Source organism: Lates calcarifer, unplaced genomic scaffold, assembly GCF_001640805.2.
Source record: "Lates calcarifer isolate ASB-BC8 unplaced genomic scaffold, TLL_Latcal_v3 _unitig_2283_quiver_1093, whole genome shotgun sequence".
Lineage (NCBI taxonomy): Eukaryota > Metazoa > Chordata > Actinopteri > Centropomidae > Lates > Lates calcarifer.
In genome coordinates, this window is record NW_026116102.1 from 12506 (window position 1) to 33605 (window position 21100).

General features: G+C 42.1%; 2 protein-coding genes across 11 annotated transcripts; both read right to left on the bottom strand.

The window, feature by feature from the left end:
• Nucleotides 1-355: 355 nt before the first annotated feature.
• Nucleotides 356-18209, bottom strand: LOC108892648 (NACHT, LRR and PYD domains-containing protein 3-like). Of its 10 annotated transcripts, none has more exons than XM_051067992.1 (12): nucleotides 17971-18209; nucleotides 17394-17480; nucleotides 17159-17281; nucleotides 16915-17028; nucleotides 16396-16474; nucleotides 16005-16233; nucleotides 13985-15785; nucleotides 13697-13870; nucleotides 2669-2842; nucleotides 2167-2340; nucleotides 1902-1948; nucleotides 356-1787 (listed from the first exon to the last, which is right to left on the bottom strand). In XM_051067992.1, the coding sequence occupies exons 2-12, from the start codon at nucleotides 17477-17479 to the stop codon at nucleotides 1246-1248; spliced, it is 3543 nt and encodes a 1180-aa protein (XP_050923949.1). In that variant the 5' UTR covers nucleotide 17480; nucleotides 17971-18209; the 3' UTR covers nucleotides 356-1245. The 10 variants fall into 10 exon arrangements, with proteins under 10 accessions (XP_050923949.1, XP_050923948.1, XP_018545851.2 ...); XM_051067991.1 differs by having other exon boundaries at nucleotides 16915-17034; XM_051067998.1 differs by lacking the exon at nucleotides 13697-13870 and adding an exon at nucleotides 2957-3296 and having other exon boundaries at nucleotides 357-1787; nucleotides 14325-15785; nucleotides 16915-17034.
• A 372-nt stretch (nucleotides 18210-18581) lies between these two features.
• Nucleotides 18582-20145, bottom strand: LOC108892651 (diphthamide biosynthesis protein 3). Its single transcript, XM_018690338.1, has 3 exons — nucleotides 19948-20145; nucleotides 19090-19164; nucleotides 18582-18979 (listed from the first exon to the last, which is right to left on the bottom strand). The coding sequence occupies exons 1-3, from the start codon at nucleotides 20053-20055 to the stop codon at nucleotides 18905-18907; spliced, it is 258 nt and encodes an 85-aa protein (XP_018545854.1). The 5' UTR covers nucleotides 20056-20145; the 3' UTR covers nucleotides 18582-18904.
• Between the last annotated feature and the right edge of the window lie 955 nt (nucleotides 20146-21100).

Sequence of the window (21100 nt, forward strand, 5' to 3'; positions counted from 1 at the left end):
TCCTCTGGACATCAGCTTTCAAAATTAAATCAGAGAGTCACTGATCTTCTGGAGCCTCTTGGACAAAGATACTGTAAAACCTAATTTCCTAGAAGCTTTCAGTCTTTCCTCTGGACATAAACCTTCAACACAGAGTCAGGATCATTTTCACTGACTGTCTTTGTCTTTTCTCAGACCTTTCAACAAACTGTGACAGTGTTTTAGTGTGAACTGAATCAGCTCAGTCATCCTAAGATTCAGAGAAAGACACAACACTGATATTCACAGTGATGCTTTTATTGTGAAAAGACAAAAAAATAATCATCAGAAGGAATCCAATCAGAACAAAACTATGTTCCAAACCATCGTAACACTAGATTTCTTCTCTAAATGCACTCAATCATTGGTAATGGTTGTGACTAAAGTATGTAACAATGTATTATTTTCTGTCCATTCGAATAGACACAGAATCTGAACTGTCTACCAAATAGTACAATTCAAATTAAATATTCTCAAGAAACATAAATGGTGAACTGGTGATGCTTTAAAACATGTTGCATAAATATATAGTATTAGTTCAATAAAATAACTAAAATAACTCGGAAATTTCTCCATTTTCGAAATATCTCCAGAGAGAAGAATGACCTTGAATGTTCTGTGTGTATAATCAATGGATACGAAGCATAATAAGCTGATTGTTAAAATTAAGTAATTAAAAAATAAAAATTAGTGACATTCAGATCCTCATTGACCATTCTGATGGGTAAATCATTAAGATATTTTGATTAATACAATGGCTCATTATACTTTAAAAACAGTTTAAAGACAAATGAGATGTCTCATGGTCAGCCATTTCTGCTGTAAAAGGGGGGGTGGCTCTACTGCTGTCCACTTTAGATGATGTGGGACAGTGTGACTGGCTCTTAAATATCCAATCAAATACATTTGTGCATTTGGGTGGAGTTGGATCACAGATATCATAGATCTAGACATCCTAGGAAAGTTATGGCCATTGGAATGATTGAGGGATCTGGATCTAATGGGTTTTTAAAAAATAAACGTCAACAACATTTTTATCCTGTAATAATCGTAGCTTCCATCTTTAAAGGACTGGAAAAGGAAGGTGTTTACAAGGATTCATTTAGAAGAGTTAAAAAATTAACTGATTTAATACATGAATCTGAAAAAGTGTGAGTGACAGAGACAGACATGAACAGACTGAACTATCTGTTCAATAGAAAGTTTCTCTGACAGGAGGAGACTCTGCTACACTGAACACAGAAACACTGAGGCACCAGGTCTAAAGAACCCAAACGCAGGATACAGAGGTTCAGTGAATGTGGTGTTGATGGTGTGGAGGTGGATCAGAGAGTCAGAGGAGACTCTGTAGAAGGACAGAGAGCCAGCAGGACAGTCCACATACACTGCTACTCTGTGACAGAGAGAGGAGGAGGAGGAGGAGGAGATATATGTTTCTCTGTTATTGTGACAAACAGAGTAACCATAAACATCAGAGCAGAACAGATTCCAGGACTGATCGTTCCTTCCAAACTTGTGATATTCTCTGTCTCCTTTCCTGCTGATTCCTCTGTAACTCACTGAGATATAAACCTCTCCAATACACTCGACCTCCCAGTAACAGCGACCAGTCAGACCAGTTCTACACAGCAGCTGAAGACACTGATCAAATCTGTCTGGATGATCAGGATATGACTGATCCTCATCCACAAGTGTCACCTTCCTGTTGTTGTCAGACAGTTTGATCTTTGTGTTCACTGTGTTTGTGTCGATTGTGAGTTGACAGGAATCTGATGGAGAGAACAAGACACAATACAGCTGCAGTTATTGATCGATGATCTGATCAGTGATGTGACAGTTTGAAGCTGCTTTGTTTTCAGGAATCACATTAAAAACACACTTACACTTCCTCAGACCTGGTCTCAACCATCGGACTCCACCAGGCTCCACCCTGAAAGGAGGAGGGGGGTCAGACCAGCACATTCTCTTTCAGCATGCTAACATGGACATTACATGGCTCTCATACACAGACTGTTGGATTATTCTCTTGTTGTTGTTGAAGTCAAAGCTCTTGTGTAGAGATCTGTCATCAGCTGTGACAGAGAAAATGTTTCCAGCTCTTCCTCCTCTATCAGACATTGTCTGTGGCTGCAGCAGGCCTCTCCATACCTGAGAGTGTCCAGTCTCCAGTCTGGATCCTCCAGTCCAGCAGACAGCAGCTTCACTCCTGAGTCTCCTGGATGATTGTAGCTCAGGTCCAGCTCTCTCAGATGGGAGGGGTTGGATCTCAGAGCTGAGACCAGAGAAGCACAGCCTTCCTCTGTGATCAGACAGCCTGACAGACTGAAAACACACAACACACAGGAACCCTCTGTCAACACTTGCTGCTCTGTTTGTTTGTTGTTTCACTTTGGTTCAGCTTCAATGTGTTTGAGTCAAATCTATGAAAATATCTTCAACATCATCAGTGGAATTAAATCATTCAACAACTAAAGAAAAACCAGAGAAAAAGATGAAAACTCCTGATGGAAAGTAATTCTCTGAGTCTCGAAAGTCCTGTTGAACTTTAGTAAAATGTTCTTTACACAATCCTACACAGGTTAACTGTTTATCCACTGATGTAGATCAGATTTTAAATGATCATCAGTTAAACAGGTTGATGAATCCTGACCTGAGAGTCTCCAGTGAACAGTGTGGACTCTTCAGTCCAACAGACAGAGTCTTCAGTCCTGAATCATCCAGGTTGTTGTTACTCAGGTCCAGATCTCTCAGACTAGAGGACTGGGAGCTGAGAACTGAGGACAGAGCTTCACAGCTTCTCTCTGAGAGGTTACAGCCACTCAGTCTGAAGAGATGATGATAAGGAATTAAAGAAGAAAGGAATTTATTTTCTCTCCTGTTGAAAAGACAGCAGTGTCTTTATATAACGATGAATGAATCCAACTATCTATATACTTACAGAGCTTTGTTAGAGGCTTTGACCACTGGCAGCAGCCTCAGAAGAGCCTCCTCTGAAGCAGAGTATTTCTTCAGGTCAAACACGTCCAGATCTTTTTCTGATGACAGTAAGATGAAGACCAGAGCTGACCATTGAGCAGGAGACAGTTTATCTGTGGAGAGACTTCCTGAACTCAGGGACTGTTGGATCTCCTCCACTAGAGAACGATCATTCAGTTCATCCAGACAGTGGAACAGGTTGATGCTTCTCTCTGCAGAGGGAGTCTCTTCAACCTTCTTCTTGATGTACTGGACTGTTTCCTGATTGGTCTCTGAACCACTTCCTGTCTGAGTCAGCAGACCTCGTAGGAGAGTCTGATTGGTCTGTAGTGAAAGACCCAGGAGGAAGCGGAGGAACAGGTCCAGGTGTCCATTTGGACTCTGTAAGGCCTTGTCCACAGCACTCTGGTACAACCGTGTCTCTGCAGAGTCATCTTTTCTTGTTTGAGACTTCTGGGAGGTTGGTTGTTCTTCTGACAGCAGATTGACTCCAGAGTTGATGAAGGTCAGATGGACATGAAGAGCAGCCAGAAACTCCTGAACACTCAGATGGACGAAGCAGAACACCTTGTCCTGGTACAGTCCTCTCTCCTCTTTAAAGATCTGTGTGAACACTCCTGAGTACACTGAGGCTGCTCTGATATCGATGCCACACTCTGTCAGGTCTGATTCATAGAAGATCAGGTTTCCTTTCTGCAGCTGATCAAAAGCCAGTTTTCCCAGAGACCCAATCATCTTCCTGGTCTCTGGACTCCAGTGTGGATCTGTCCCAGATCCTCCATCATACTTGATGTTCTTCAGTTTGGACTGAACCACCAGGAAGTAGATGTACATCTGAGTCAGGGTCTTGGGCAGCTCTCCTCCCTCTCTGGTTTTCAACACATCCTCCAGAACTGTAGCAGTGATCCAGCAGAAGACTGGGATGTGGCACATGATGTGGAGGCTTCGTGAGGTCTTGATGTGGGAGATGATCCTGCTGGCCTGATCCTCATCTCTGAACCTCTTCCTGAAGTACTCCTCCTTCTGTGGGTCAGTGAACCCTCTGACCTCTGTCACCATGTCAACACACTCAGGAGGGATCTGATTGGCTGCTGCAGGTCGTGTGGTTATCCAGAGGCGAGCAGAGGGAAGCAGTTTCCCCCTGATGAGGTTTGTCAGCAGCACGTCCACCGAGGTGGACTCTGTAACATCAGTCAGGATCTCAGTGTTGTGGAAGTCCAGAGGAAGTCGACACTCATCCAGACCGTCAAAGATGAACACAACCTGGAACTCTTCAAACCTGCAGATTCCTGCTTCTTTGGTTTCAGTAAAGAAGTGATGAACAAGTTCCACCAAGCTCAACTTTTTCTCTTTCAGCACATTCAGCTCTCTGAAAGTGAATGGAAATGTGAAGTGTATGTCCTGGTTGGCTTTGTCTTCAGCCCAGTCCAGAGTGAACTTCTGTGTTAAGACTGTTTTCCCAATGCCAGCCACTCCCTTTGTCATCACTGTTCTGATTGGTTCATCTCTTCCAGGTGAGGCTTTAAAGATGTCTTCTTGTCTGATGGTTGTTTCTGGTCTGTCTGGTTTCCTGGATGTTGTTTCCATCTGTCTGATCTCATGTTCATCATTGACCTCTCCAGTCCCTCCCTCTGTGATGTAGAGCTCTGTGTAGATCTGATTCAGAAAGGTTGGGTTTCCTGATTTAGAGATCCCCTCAAACAAACACTGGAACTTCTTCTTCAGGTTAGATTTAAGTCTAGGTGGGCACATAGCAGAAGATTCTGAAAGAAGACAAAAACACATTTTCTTAAAGTAGCTATGGCTAACCACAGGCATGAGAGACTCTGAACAAACTCAGTGTTAGCTACTCCTTAGTAACCCTTGCCCCCCCCCCCACCCACCCACCCCTGTCCTGTTTCCTGAAACTAAGATATGAACAACAGATGCCTCGTTGCAACAAAGATTGGGAGGATACCACTGTTTGAAAGCTTGTATTCTAAATCTGTAGAGAAATCCTCTTACTACTCTGCAGACAGTCAGCCAGCTCCTCCTGCTTCATTCTCCTCAGGAAGTTCAGTGTGATCTTCAGAAACTCCTCTCTGCTGCTCCTCCTCTGCTCTTCATCCTCACCGTCCAACACCTCCTCATCCTCCCTCTGACTCTCTAAGCATTCTGGGTAATCTGGACTCAGAACCTTCTGCATCTTCTTCAGCTCCTTCTTCACAAAAGTGACGATGTTCTCCTCCAGCAGCTGGAACAGAAAACTATATGAATGACTCCATCAAACTAAAATCATGGAGCCAAACATCAGATCCATGTTGGACACACTGACAATCCACTGGTCTAAAAAGTGCAGCATGGAGATTATTGTCAACACAACAGATGTAAAAGTAGTTGTTGTCCATGTACAGACCATAAATATGGAGTCCAGGTGTGTTTGATGCTGCTGGGCAGACTGAGCACTGGGAACCTCTGAGCTCTCCTGGTCCACTCTGTGGAGGAATCATGAAGAATTAGCTCACATTATGTCTGTCCACACAGAGACAGACACAAGCTAAAGGTCCATCAAGTCATGTTTGGATGTGAAGAATGAATCAGACGACTCCCTGTAGTGGTAAAGGTTTACTAGTCCTGCTGATCCCACTGAGAATCAACACAAACTGTTTCTGTCTCTTTTCATGTCAACAACTGAGGTGGACACTATGAATGTCTTCCAGGAGAGACTGTCTGAACATGGGAGGAGTTATCTCCATATTTAAACCACATCACGTCTCCCCCCTCTCTATGACGGCCGGAGTTTTACCTCCACCTTCCAGTGTGGACGTTCACAACAGATAGAAACACTTTGATTTCAGACGTGGTCCAACAACACGTCGTACAAACTAGTTCTTTTCTAGAATAACCTGAGTCTTACTGTCAGTTACAGCTTACATCTGATCAGCTGATGGACGTCCACCTTTAAAATTAATTTCCCAGTCCTTCGACTCGTCGCTCTTTAAAGACAGACAGCTGGGTCCAGGAGAGTCTGGTCTCTGCTGCTGGATCCTGAAACAAAAACAGAACTGATGAATCTGCATGTTGGATAAAAACTGATGAAAAATATGTTCAATATTTTAATAAACACAGCAACTAACTTTTAGTCTGAAATGTCTTTGTCAGTTTTTAATTCTCACCTTCTATCAACAGACTGTCTGAAATGAAGAGGAATATCAATTGACTTGTTGCTCTTCATGGACAAACAGCTGGGTCCAGGTCCAGGTCCAGGTTCAGGTCCAGGTCCAGCAGAGTGTGGTATCTGCTGCTCTGGGCTTGAACACAACACACACAGAGCAGTGAGTGTGAATAATGATGGTGCAGTGATGTGAGTGCTGAGCTCTGACATGGAGAAGAGTCATGGACAGTTAGAGATCCTCATCTCACCTCTGAGCTTTGGTCTGGCTCTCATGTTCCCCACACAGAGTGGTTTTAGAGGGAGGGACTCCCTCCTCTCTGTCCTCATCACTCATGCTGAGAAAACACAAAACACTAATCATTCATCTGCTCATCAACTGAGCAGCTTACGATGCATCTATGACCTTTTCCATTCACTGAATCAGTTTGACCTTCATGAAAAAGCCAGATCTTTGTAACGACAAGTGAGGACATGTAGCTCAGTCTGTACAGGTAAAGTCTTTGTGTTGTCAACAAGCAGAGACTCATCTGTCATTCAGAAAGTAATGTAACGTTTTTAACGAGTTTCAATGAGTAAGGTTGGTTTTTAAGGATCTATAAGAAACAAACTACAGCTGTAGCTGCACTGAAAATATGACTGATAACAACATGACTTTATGTTTTCTGTCTAAACTTCTGTCAGGGCCTCTGGTAACAAACCAACAACTAAATCCAGCAACAGACCACAGAGACTCAGAGACCCTGTCTTCAACAGAAACAGCTTTTCTGTTTGACTGTCAACAACCACAGAGACAGAACCAGCTTCTCTCTGGATTTCTGGATCTGTTTGATCACATGGATCAGGTACAGTTGGTCCTCATAGTTATAATAATAATAATAATAATACATTTTATTTATAAGTGCCTTTCTGACACCCAAGGACACTGTACAATATATAATAAACAAAAGAATCATACAACAAACAATAAAAAACTCTTACAATATACAATAATCAATAAAAAACAACAATGGATAGAAACAACATAAAAGAAATGTAGGGCGGTGAAGTTGCAGTAGGAAGGTTAAAGTGAGAAGGCAGTCTTAAACAGATGGGTTTTGAGTCTGGATTTGAAAACAGGAAAGGAGTCAACGTTTCGGAGGGCTGGTGGCAAAGAGTTCCAGAGCTGGGGAGCAGAGCAGCTGAATGCTCTGCTCCCCATGGTGCTGAGACGGGCAGAGGGTACACAGAGATGAATGGAGGAGGAAGATCTGAGGGAACGGGACAGGGTGGTGATGTGTAGGAGGTCAGATAAATATGGGGGGTTGTGTATGGCTTTGAAAGTAAGCAGGAGGAGTTTGAATTCAATGCGCTGCTTAACCGGGAGCCAGTGGAGTTGCTGAAGGATGAGGGTGATGTGATGGAAAGAGGGGGTTGTGGTGATAATACGAGCGGCAGAGTTCTGGACCAGTTGAAGCTTATGGAGGGACTTTTGAGGAAAAAGGGGGGGGTTGCAGTAGTCAATGCGGGAGGTGACGAGGCTGTGGGGAAGGATGGAAGCAGCATGAGGGGTGAGGGAGGGGCGGAGTCGATTTTTGTTGCGTAGATGGAAATATGCAGACCAGGTGATGTTATTAATATGAGATTGGAATGATAGTGTGCTGTCGAGGATGACACCCAGACTCTTGAGGGGAAGGGGAAACTGGGGAGCTGTTGATAGTGAGGGAGAAGCTGTCAACTTTGGAAAGAGTGGATTTGGTGCCAACCAGAAGGATCTCAGTTTTATTGCTGTTTAATTTTAGAAAGTTTGAGGTGAACCAGGATTTTATTTCCAATAAACAGGAGGTGAGGGAGGAAGGTGGGAAAGTGGAGTTCAGTTCCTGCTGAGCTGTCGTCCAAAACTAACACAAGGAAAACATTTCACCACATCACAATGAAGAGAAACAACATCACACACTGCAGCTTACACAAGGAGAAATCCTGCAACTACAACTGACTCTGACTCCACTGATACAGCTACACACACAACATGGAGGAGAGAGTTCATATCTTTACATTTACAGCTCTGACTCTGCTACAGTAACATTAAAACAACAGTAGAATAACATTAGAATAACACTTCAGTAACTGCAGGTAACTCAGGTAACGACAGGTGTTCACCAGTAAAACAGTAAAAACAGTCACTTTACCTTCAGACGGAGAAAACAAACTGCGCTACGATGATCGTTAATAGTGAAACTAAACTATAACCAGGAAACAAGGTGTCAGTCAGTTCATCAGCTGCTGTACTTCTACTATCAGTCCACTAGATGGAGTCATGGAGCTGCAGTCAGTGAAGCTCAGCTCAGTTAGACCTGAACCTCATGTTGATCTGATCCAGATCAACTTCATTTCCTGGGCCCGGTTTTTCAAAAGGTTTAATCCGGATAAAATTGATCCGGATTTGGTAATCCTTTTTTTGCTATCCATGACCACGTAATCCATTTTACTTTTGAGCCGGTTTTTCAAAGCAACATCGAATTGGATCAATCTTACCCAGATAGAAACTTTTCAGGATCACCAAATCTGGATAACCAGCGCTCAAACAGGATAGGAAATCACAATGTAGGAACCTCAGAAAGCCTGCAACATAACCCTTGCCTGTATTGTCCTGCACAACATCACTACCAAGTGCAATGTCCCTCTGTGTGCTGACAATGATGCACCTGAGCCCCTTGGAGACCCTGACCAACCTCCTGCATTCTGCCAGAACGAGCAACAAGGGACACAATAGTTAGACACTGTTTCTGATTTGGATTTGTTTTGGATTTCGAAAACCAGCGATGTCATTGCTTTGTTATTCTGTTTTATCATTGCATGTATCAGTAAAAAATAATCTAAAAACAAAACAAAAATATCTTTGATTGTGATGAATACACATTAATTAATGACAGAAATTAATATATTATTTGTGGTCAATATTGACAGCTGTTTGGGAGATTATTTTATGAGGCCAAACTCTTTCTACTTTGCTGTAGGCCTATACTGAAAGGCTGAATACCTTATAGCTTACCTAATCACTGTAGTCTGATGGATGAACAAATCAAATTAAAACCTTATGAATAAATAGGATATCTTGTAGGCTATACTGCATGATCCAAATATAGTATTATTTGATACAATTTTAAAGTTTCATTATATTTTGGGCCTGAAATCCACACTGAATCCACCCTTCTGATGGGATCAGTATAATCCAGAGTTTTTGGATCAAAGTGATCCCAATCCTGCTAAAAGGACTGGATTACATGATCTAATCCGATTATGTAATCCGTTTTTTCTTTTGAAAAACCCATTTTCAAGATTTGATCCAATCCATAAAGACAAAAACATCAAAGTTTTAAGAACAGGGACTTTGAAAGCCTTTCATCTGAGGGAAATGTAGGACATGAATATGGACATTTATCTTCAAACACAGGAGTTCACCAAACGTCCTGATGGAATAAGAAGCAAACCACTGCTCCAAACATCATCCAGAAACAAAGACTGAAGTCACTAAAGACAAACTGAAAGGATCAAACAGAGAAACTTACACTTGATTCAAACTCCAAAGAGCTGAAGAAGAAAACTCTCCACTCCACACCTGCAGAGAAAAGATGTGACACAGGTGAGCTGTTACCTGGACTGACTCAGACTCCACCTGTGATAGGTAGGAGGACAGGAGGGAGGGGCTGGAACAGGAGTTTCTTCCTCTATGGTTGGTTGGCAGTGTTGACAGTTCTGGGTGTGTCACTGAGCTCTGCAGGAGGAACAACTTAATACATCATATTCTTGGATATAGACCTGTAACATGAAGACCTGCTGTTGTAAACAGGTGGTGGTTTTCATTTTGGCTAAAGAAAAATTTAACTGAAAACATAACAGCCCTTCAATCTGACAATCTCTGATCCAAGGTTTTCCTCTCAGTGTTGTATCTTCTATGTTTTAGGAAAACATGTTGGAGCCTCAATCTGATTCATTTCACAATGTCTATTAACATTTACTTTTCTTTAAGACTGACTTTACCTCAGAATCTGTTCTTTCATTTCCTTCCAGCCCTGCAAGGAATCCAGTAAGACCTGATCCACAGTTCCTCCCCCCAACCACATCTCATCACTAAGGTCAGACCTGATCTGTCACTTAAATGCATCTCTTACACCTGCATGACTCAGTGTTTGTACTGAACATATCTCTGTTGGAATCAGTGTGGTAAACAGGCGTCGTCTGCACCAGCATCACATGACTGAACGCATCCAGGCTGTTCTAGAGGAGAAGGAGACGCTGGACAGGTGGAGGAACATCAGTCCAGACACAACTACCAGCCAGACCATTTCCCACAACGACAGCTATACCCTCAATCATCAACAGAGGGCGTACACCCATCCTAAGCTCAGCCTTCACTAAATCACAGTCCAGTGTCTTTACAGTGGAACTGTGAACACCTGCAGAGCCAAACCAAAACATTCAGCTTTCCAGTTCCTCTTTTCCTTAATAATTACACACATCATTATCAGACTGTCCCCCTGACCACTTTAACACCAGCAACAGGACTCAAAGGTAACTTTGTTAGTTAAGACATATTCCTCTGTGAGAACAGCAGCCTCAGCAGCAGCAGCTTTGACTTTACACTCGTTAATGTAGGTGGCAACATTATCAGCAGAGAATCTTTAAACTGCTCCAAGTGTTTAGAAAAGATAAAAAGACTAAATGTTGTTGTTAGAATTGGACTAATGACTGCTGTTAACCACACTGAGACCAACACTGATGTCTTCAATACAAACTGGACTGTTAAAGACACAGAGACTCACAGAGAAACTCTCCTCATCACTGCCCTCCAGTGGTCACTGTCAGGAACTACAACTCTCCACATACAGCACTGACAATGATACTGAGATTCACACTGACATTATGACACATTCACTGCATTATTTTAGCTCTAATGTTCATCAGTCTGATCATGACTCTCTATATGTGAACACACACATTATTAAACTGCTATAAATACTGAGGTCAATACTGATATTGATCTTTGGAAACTGACTGATGGAGGAATCATAAAAAGACAAAACAATCTTACTTTGAAAAAAAAAAACACAACCAGAGGATGCACTGTAAAAATGTTCAGAAGGGGAAAACTGTGAAAATAAAGAGGGTAGAGACCAGGAAATACACTGTAAAAAATGTGAGGAGGTGACATGAAGATGCACTGTTAAAAACACAACCAAGGCGACCGTGGATAGCCAGTCCCAGCCTGGACAGATCACCAGTCCATTACAGGGATGACATACAGAGACAAACAACCATTCACACTGACATTCACACATACAGACAATCTAGAGTTACCACTTAACCAACAGTGCTAACGACCACACCACTGTGTCGCCCCATTAATTATGTTACAAACACAAAAAACTATAGTAATGGTGGGTTTTATTTCAAAGGCAAATAAACAAATTAAGTGATGCTTTAAAACACACTGCATGTATGATTTAACAGAATAATAAAACTCATCCTCAGTTACAGCAATATATTAGATATTTTCTGTACATCATCAGTAAGATGCTTAATAAGCTGATTAAATAATTAGGAAATCTGTGACATTCAGATCTGCTGACCATTCCAATGGACAGATTTTGATTGAAAAAATCAATAAAGGCTATATATCTTTCAAACGATATTTTGACATGTATAAGTAATATAACAGCTCACATTTAAATACAATTTAAACACAATGTTCTTTAACAATACGATTAATTCCATGTTTGCTGAAAAAGGGGGTGTGTCTCTACTGCTGTCCACTTTAGATGATGTGGGACACTGTGATTGGCTATTAAACATGGTGGAGTCAGAAGACAGAAATCATAGATCTCAACATCCTAGAAAAGTTATGTTCATTGGAACGGAACATCAACAGAAGTTTTATCCTGTAATAATCATAGCATATATTTTTAAAGAACTGTAAGAGGGAGAAGTTTACAAGGAGTCATTTAGAAGAGTTTTAAAATTAAACTGATTTAATACATTAATCTGTGAAGTCTGAGTGACAGAGACAGACATGAACAGACTGAACTATCAGACTCTGCTACACTGAACACAGAGACACTGAGGAAACAGGAGAGAACAAGGACAAGAACCCAAACCCAGGATACAGAGGTTCAGTGAATGTGGTGTTGAAGGTGTGGAGGTGGATCAGAGAGTCAGAGGAGACTCTGTAGAAGGACAGAGAGCCAGCAGGACAGTCCACATACACTGCTACTCTGTTAGAGACAGAGGAGGAGGAGGAGGTGGAGGAGGAAGAGATATATGTTTCTCTGTTATTGTGACAAACAGAGTAACGATAAACTTCAGACCATCTCAGACTCCAGGACTGATTGTTCCCTCCAAACCTGCCGTCATCGTGTTTTCCTTTCCTGCTGATTCCTCTGTAACTTACTGATATTTCAACCTTTCCACTCCACTCGACCTCCCAGTAACAGCGACCAGTCAGACCAGTTCTACACAGCAGCTGAGGCCAGTGATCAAATCTGTCTGGATGATCAGGATATGACTGATTCTCCTCCACCCATGTCACCTTCCTGTTGTCGTCAGACAGTTTGAGTTCTCTGTTCACTGTGTTTGTGTCAAATGTGAGTTGACAGGAATCTGATGGAGAGAACAAGACACAACACAGCTGCAGTTATTGATGGATGATCTGATCATTGATTGACAGTTTGATGATGACTCATGACATCAGTGATGTGACAGTTTGAAGCTGCTTTGTTTTCAGGAATCACATTAAAAACACACTTACACTTCCTCAGACCTGGTCTCAACCATCGGACTCCACCAGGCTCCACCCTGAAAGGAGGAGGGGGGTCAGACCAGCACATTCTCTTTCAGCATGCTAACATGGACATTACATGGCTCTCATACACAGACTGTTGGATTATTCTCTTGTTGTTGTTGAAGTCAAAGCTCTTGTGTAGAGATCTGTCATCAGCTGTGACAGAGAAAATGTTTCCAGCTCTTCCTCCTCTATCAGACATTGTCTGTGGCTGCAGCAGGCCTCTCCATACCTGAGAGTGTCCAGTCTCCAGTCTGGATCCTCCAGTCCAGCAGACAGCAGCTTCACTCCTGAGTCTCCTGGATGATTGTAGCTCAGGTCCAGCTCTCTCAGATGGGAGGGGTTGGATCTCAGAGCTGAGACCAGAGAAGCACAGCCTTCCTCTGTGATCAGACAGCCTGACAGACTGAAAACACACAACACACAGGAACCCTCTGTCAACACTTGCTGCTCTGTTTGTTTGTTGTTTCACTTTGGTTCAGCTTCAATGTGTTTGAGTCAAATCTATGAAAATATCTTCAACATCATCAGTGGAATTAAATCATTCAACAACTAAAGAAAAACCAGAGAAAAAGATGAAAACTCCTGATGGAAAGTAATTCTCTGAGTCTAGAAAGTCCTGTTGAACTTTAGTAAAATGTTCTTTACACAATCCTACACAGGTTAACTGTTTATCCACTGATGTAGATCAGATTTTAAATGATCATCAGTTAAACAGGTTGATGAATCCTGACCTGAGAGTCTCCAGTGAACAGTGTGGACTCTTCAGTCCAACAGACAGAGTCTTCAGTCCTGAATCCTTCAGGTTGTTGTTACTCAGGTCCAGATCTCTCAGACTAGAGGACTGGGAGCTGAGAACTGAGGACAGAGCTTCACAGCTTCTCTCTGAGAGGTTACAGCCACTCAATCTGAAGAGATGATGATAAGGAATTAAAGAAGAAAGGAATTTATTTTCTCTCCTGTTGAAAAGACAGCAGTGTCTTTATATAACGATGAATGAATCCAACTATCTATATACTTACAGAGCTTTGTTAGAGGCTTTGACCACTGGCAGCAGCCTCAGAAGAGCCTCCTCTGAAGCAGAGTATTTCTTCAGGTCAAACACGTCCAGATCTTTTTCTGATGACAGTAAGATGAAGACCAGAGCTGACCATTGAGCAGGAGACAGTTTGTCTGTGGAGAGACGTCCTGATCTCAGGGACTGTTGGATCTCCTCCACTAGAGAACGATCATTCAGTTCATTCAGACAGTGGAACAGGTTGATGCTTCTCTCTGCAGAGGGAGTCTCTTCAACCTTCTTCTTGATGTACTGGACTGTTTCCTGATTGGTCTCTGAGCCACTTCCTGTCTGAGTCAGCAGACCTCGTAGGAGAGTCTGATTGGTCTGCAGTGAAAGACCCAGGAGGAAGCGGAGGAACAGGTCCAGGTGTCCATTTGGACTCTGTAAGGCCTTGTCCACAGCACTCTGGTAGAACTGTGTCTCTGCAGAGTCATCTTTTCTTGTTTCAGACTTCTGGGAGGTTGGTTGTTCTTCTGACAGCAGATTGACTCCAGAGTTGATGAAGGTCAGATGGACATGAAGAGCAGCCAGAAACTCCTGAACACTCAGATGGACGAAGCAGAACACCTTGTCCTGGTACAGTCCTCTCTCCTCTTTAAAGATCTGTGTGAACACTCCTGAGTACACTGAGGCTGCTCTGATATCGATGCCACACTCTGTCAGGTCTGATTCATAGAAGATCAGGTTTCCTTTCTGCAGCTGAGTAAAAGCCAGTTTTCCCAGAGACCCAATCATCTTCCTGGTCTCTGGACTCCAGTGTGGATCTGACCCAGATCCTCCATCATACTTGATGTTCTTCACTTTGGTCTGAACCACCAGGAAGTGGATGTACATCTGAGTCAGGGTCTTGGGCAGCTCTCCTCCCTCTCTGGTTTTCAACACATCCTCCAGAACTGTAGCAGTGATCCAGCAGAAGACTGGGATGTGGCACATGATGTGGAGGCTTCGTGAGGTCTTGATATGGGACATGATCCTGCTGGCCTGCTTCTTCAATCTGAACCTCTTCCTGAAGTACTCCTCCTTCTGTGGGTCAGTGAACCCTCTGACCTCTGTCACCATGTCAACACACTCAGGAGGGATCTGATTGGCTGCTGCAGGTCGTGTGGTTATCCAGAGGCGAGCAGAGGGAAGCAGTTTCCCCCTGATGAGGTTTGTCAGCAGCACGTCCACCGAGGTGGACTCTGTAACATCAGTCAGGATCTCAGTGTTGTGGAAGTCCAGAGGAAGTCGACACTCATCCAGACCGTCAAAGATGAACACAACCTGGAACTCTTCAAACCTGCAGATTCCTGCTTCTTTGGTTTCAGTAAAGAAGTGATGAACAAGTTCCACCAAGCTCAACTTTTTCTCTTTCAGCACATTCAGCTCTCTGAAAGTGAATGGAAATGTGAAGTGTATGTCCTGGTTGGCTTTGTCTTCAGCCCAGTCCAGACTGAACTTCTGTGTTAAGACTGTTTTCCCAATGCCAGCCACTCCCTTTGTCATCACTGTTCTGATTGGTTCATCTCTTCCAGGTGAGGCTTTAAAGAGGTCTTCTTGTCTGATGGTTGTTTCTGGCCTGTCTGGTTTCCTGGATGTTGTTTCCATCTGTCTGACCTCATGTTCATCATTGACCTCTCCAGTCCCTCCCTCTGTGATGTAGAGCTCTGTGTAGATCTGATTCAGAAGGGTTGGGTTTCCTGCTTTAGAGATCCCCTCAAACAAACACTGGAACTTCTTCTTCAGGTTAGATTTGAGGTTGTGCTGGCACATAGCAGGAGATTCTGAAAGAACACAAAACATATTTTCTTAAAGTAGCTATATCTGACTTTTTTAACCACAAGAAGGTCAAGTGAGTTTCAAAACAAATTCTGTGTTAGCTACTACTTAGTGCCCCTGCTCCCTAACTAATGCATATATGAACATATTTCCCTCCATGTGTTGAGACGTCAGTAAACGTCTCATTTCTCCATCATGTTAAATCTTTAGAGAAATCCTCTTACTGCTCTGCAGACAGTCAGCCAGCTCCTCCTGCTTCATTCTCCTCAGGAAGTTCAGTGTGATCTTCAGAAACTCCTCTCTGCTGCTCCTCCTCTGCTCTTCATCCTCACCGTCCAACACCTCCTCATCCTCCCTCTGACTCTCTAAGCATTCTGGGTAATCTGGACTCAGAACCTTCTGCATCTTCTTCAGCTCCTTCTTCACAAAAGTGACGATGTTCTCCTCCAGCAGCTGGAACAGAAAACTATATGAATGACTCCATCAAACTAAAATCATGGAGCCAAACATCAGATCCATGTTGGACACACTGACAATCCACTGGTCTAAAAAGTGCAGCATGGAGATTATTGTCAACACAACAGATGTAAAAGTAGTTGTTGTCCATGTACAGACCATAAATATGGAGTCCAGGTGTGTTTGATGCTGCTGGGCAGACTGACCACTGGGAACCTCTGAGCTCTCCTGGTCCACTCTGTGGAGGAATCAATGAAGAATTAGCTCACATTATGTCTGTCCACACAGAGACAGACACAAGCTAAAGGTCCATCAAGTCATGTTTGGATGTGAAGAGTGAATCAGACGACTCCCTGTAGTGGTAAAGGTTTACTAGTCCTGCTGATCCCACTGAGAATCAACACAAACTGTTTCTGTCTCTTTTCATGTGAACGACTGAGGTGGACACTATGAATGTCTTCCAGGAGAGACTGTCTGAACATGGGAGGAGTTATCTCCATATTTAAACCACATCACGTCTCCCCCCTCTCTATGACGGCCGGAGTTTTACCTCCACCTTCCAGTGTGGACGTTCACAACAGATAGAAACACTTTGATTTCAGACGTGGTCCAACAACACGTCGTACAAACTAGTTCTTTTCTAGAATAACCTGAGTCTTACTGTCAGTTACAGCTTACATCTGATCAGCTGATGGACGTCGACCTTTAAAATTAATAACAAAGTCCTTCGACTTGTCGCTCTTTAAAGACAGACAGCTGGGTCCAGGAGAGTCTGGTCTCTGCTGCTGGATCCTGAAACTAAAACAGAACTGATGAATCCACATGTTGGATAAAAACTGATGAAAAATATGTTCAATATTTTAATAAACACAGCAACTAACTTTTAGTCTGAAAAGTCTTTCTGTCAGTTTTTAATTCTCACCTTCTATTAACAGATTGTTTGAATTTAAGAGGAAGATCCATTGACTTGTTGCTCTTCATGGACACACAGCTGGGTCCAGGTCCAGGTCCAGGTCCAGCGGAGTGTGGTATCTGCTGCTCTGGGCTTGAACACAACACACACAGAGCAGTGAGTGTGAATCATGATGGTGCAGTGATGTGAGTGCTGAGCTCTGACATGGAGAAGAGTCATGGACAGTTAGAGATCCTCATCTCACCTCTGAGCTTTGGTCTGGCTCTCATGTTCCCCACACAGAGTGGTTTTAGAGGGAGGGACTCCCTCCTCTCTGTCCTCATCACTCATGCTGAGAAAACACAAAACTGTTGTCTGCTGGAGCTGGTTTCAACTGTTTTTACTGTACAAAACAACGACAGTCAAATGTGGTGAAGTCTGAGGAGGGACACAAAGAACTAGTTATTTCCTGTTGGAGCAGAACCAGGTCTCTTTCTGAATCCCTCATATTAGTTTAATATGAACAGAGTGTGAAGGACCTCAGTCCCTCTGACTGTCACACTGAGTCCACATGAGTCCACATGAGTCCTGTAGAGTCCGTGTAATGACAGAGTCAGAGCTGTTCTCCAGCGGCTGTCCGGCCGAGCTCAGTACACACACAACATGGCGGAGAGGAATCTCTCCGTCCTCCTCCCTTTACACCGACAGCTCTGACTCTGCTACAGTAACAATAGAATAACAGCAGAAACATATTACCGTCACATTAGAGTCACATTAGATTAACTGGAGCGTCAGGTAACGACAGGTGTTCACAGGTAAAACAGTAAAAACAGCTACATCACCTTCAGACGGAGAAAACAAACTGCGCCACGATGATCGGTGAAAACGAAACTAAACTTTAAACAGGAAATGGAGGAGGGAGGGAGGGGTCAGAAACATGAAGTAAAACATAATCAGAAAAGTTCAGATGTGGTTTGACTTTGTTTAAAGACACAAACATTTAGAAACATCTAAACTCAGAGTTCAGCAGCTTCAGTGAACAGTCCTGATCTAATATCTCTGACTGTGATGAGGAGGTGGTGTCGCCCTCTGGTGGTGAACAGGTAAACTGCATGATGTCAGTCTCATGAACACAGGTGACATCAAGTGTTTAGAAAAGATAAAAAGACTAAATGTTGTTGTTAGAATTGGACTAATGACTGCTGTTAACCACACTGAGACCAACACTGATGTCTTCAATACAAACTGGACTGTTAAAGAGACAGGGACTCACAGAGAAACTCTCCTCATCACTGCCCTCCAGTGGTCACTGTCAGGAACTACAACTCTCCACATACAGCACTGATACAAGTTAAACCCCTCAGAAGTTTAATATCAACATATCAAACTGCTCAGGTTAATTTTCTGTCGTTTCAATAGAAAAACTAAAAACAAAGAAAACTATACATTTAGCTTCAAATTTGTTTTTTAATCAGTTTATTAAAACCCTCAGAAAACACACAACAAACAAACACTAACGTTATGAAAAGTATAATATAAATATTCACACGTTTCTTCTGCTAAAAAAGTGACAGTGAAGAATCTGATGTTTCCCAGCAGCACCTGAACACATCAGCATCAACAACCTCCATAAAATAATCTTTACACAAAACTTTAGTCCTGGTTTCAAACTCAGTCTGTCTGCATAAATAAAGAGTGTTTAAAGGATCAGTCTGTAGTTTTCAGAAGTTAGTGGGGGGGGGGGGGGGGGGGGGGGGGGGGGGGGGTTGATGGAGTTCAGGACTGAGCCAGTTCCAGTTTGGTCTCTGAAGACGACGGAGCTTCGATGATCTCTCCCAACATGAACAAGTCCTGAAACAGAAAACTGCTTTTTAATCAACTGAAGCTCGTGACTGAACATCTGTACTGAACTGTGTGTGTGTGAGGAGGATTTACAGCAGGTCTGAGATCTGTTCACTGACCTTATCATAGATGACTTTCACAATCAGTGAGCAGCTCGGACACGTTGCCACCTCCTCTCCGTTCTCCAGGTCCTCCTGTAAAAAAACAACCAGAGCATAAACACACATGTTCATAAAACCTTTTTAACACATTTATAACTCAACGTGAAGCTGCACTGAACACTTCTGAACTGTTTAAACATCAAACCAAACTCCACTGAAAAATCATGAAATTATACACCCATGTCCTCTGGAAAGTTACAGATACCTGATGAGAAGTATAGGATATTTCATTAACATTTAATGATGTTAGAGGGATAATCAATTTGCCGAATTTACCAGAAAATCACGATGAATAGTAAAATTTCATACAATACTTTCTGATGATTATTTAAAGACGCCACAGTGGAGGAAAACTTAAAATAGTGACATTTTCAGAGGGGTTTTGGTGTGGTGTTTTTTTCCCCCCAAACATGATAAATCAGTGTAGAGTCAAACACTGATAATAAAAAAAAACGTCCATTTATAAAACACGAAACTGTTAGTGTGGATTTAGGTCACGAAAACGAACAACCAAACTCTGTTAAAAAGAATGATAATTTTATGTCTTTGTCCTAACGTCTTCTATTAACTTACTCGGGAGACATAGTTAAAGATCTTCTGTTTACCGACACTAACGATCATCAAACCCAAGCCGAATTCATTACAACATTTTGACAAGTGATCAAACATCTCTAAACATTTTCTTATCACACATAAATAAATAACTAAGCGGGGAAAACCTTAAAGTGAACAGATTTTTAATGGAGTTCGGTGAGAAGCCGGTGAGTGTGGGACCATGACAGTTAGCAGTTAGCCGTTAGTTTACAGTAAACTTACCTTCGTGATGGCGAATCTGTCTCCACAGGGACACGGGAAATAAAACGTCTCTGTGTCCTCGTCATATTCAAAGTCCTCGATCTCGATTTCGTCGTGAAAAACCGACATTTCACCGGAAACGTGAGCTCAGAGAAAATCAACACGACCGATTACATGTCAGGCGAGGTTTGAGGCGCGGGGTGATGACGTGACAGCTGCTGTCTCAGACTCCTGACGTCATTGTTAATCCTCAGAACTTTATTGACGCATTGAAATTTATTGAAGCAGCGAAGAAGAAAACAAAGAACACAAACTATAACAATCAATAAAAAGGACATGGATTAAATACCATTAATCAATACATCATAGACGGTATTTCCATTTGACTGCGTTTAGGAAAAAATAATAAATTCCGATCTGATCTGATTTAAACAATATAATGAAGCAAACTAATGTTAGAAATATATTTAAAAATTTGAATATAAAAATAAATTAAAAATAAGAAGAGCATTAGTTATTATATCATTAAAAATAATAATATTTAATGTCGTACACAGAGTTTAAATAAAGCTTTAAATAAATGTAATTAATGTAATATAGAGCAGAGCTGCTGATGTTAGCAGGAACAATGATCTTCTGTATTTTATATATTTTATTATCTTTATTGATTTTATTAGAACAGAAACGGATGCAAATTTGTGTTGAAATAAATACTGTTGATTTCTTTTTGTATTTTTTTTTTTTTAAATTAACTGATCGGTTCTTATTTGATTGAAGTATTGATTAATATCTTAGGCCGTCACACAGTGAGTGCAGTGTGTGATGGTGCTCTGGCTCCATCTGCTGGACAAACACAGGAAGTGCAGGCTGCAGATATTAAAAGTATTTTAATTTTATTTAAACTTCATTTAAATATATTTGTATTCAGTAATTTAGTTTGCTGGTTATGCTAATAATAATTCATTTGACATGAGTTACTACGACATTTTTTCCAGTCGATGTGTTTAAGTGGCTGCAGTTTGAACCAAAGCTCCACTGATGCGTTCAGGTGTGAACATGTCACTGAGACAAGTGAAAACTGTAACACATGCTAACATTAGCTGCTAACCGCGTTCAGGATCAGCATCTCACTTTAATATGAAGTTGTACAAACACACACCCACGTGTACTTACC

Coding starts and splice junctions, on each gene's coding strand:
- LOC108892648 (XM_051067991.1), bottom strand. CDS start 17,479: ATGAGTGATGAGGACAGAGAGGAGGGAGTCCCTCCCTCTAAAACCACT. Junction 17,282..17,393: donor AGCCAGACCAAAGCTCAGAG/GTGAGATGAGGA, acceptor GTTGTGTTCAAG/CCCAGAGCAGCAGATACCAC. Junction 17,035..17,158: donor AAACAATCTGTTAATAGAAG/GTGAGAATTAAA, acceptor GTTCTGTTTTAG/TTTCAGGATCCAGCAGCAGA.
- LOC108892651 (XM_018690338.1), bottom strand. CDS start 20,055: ATGTCGGTTTTTCACGACGAAATCGAGATCGAGGACTTTGAATATGAC. Junction 19,165..19,947: donor ACAGATTCGCCATCACGAAG/GTAAGTTTACTG, acceptor GTTTTTTTACAG/GAGGACCTGGAGAACGGAGA. Junction 18,980..19,089: donor TGAAAGTCATCTATGATAAG/GTCAGTGAACAG, acceptor TTTCTGTTTCAG/GACTTGTTCATGTTGGGAGA.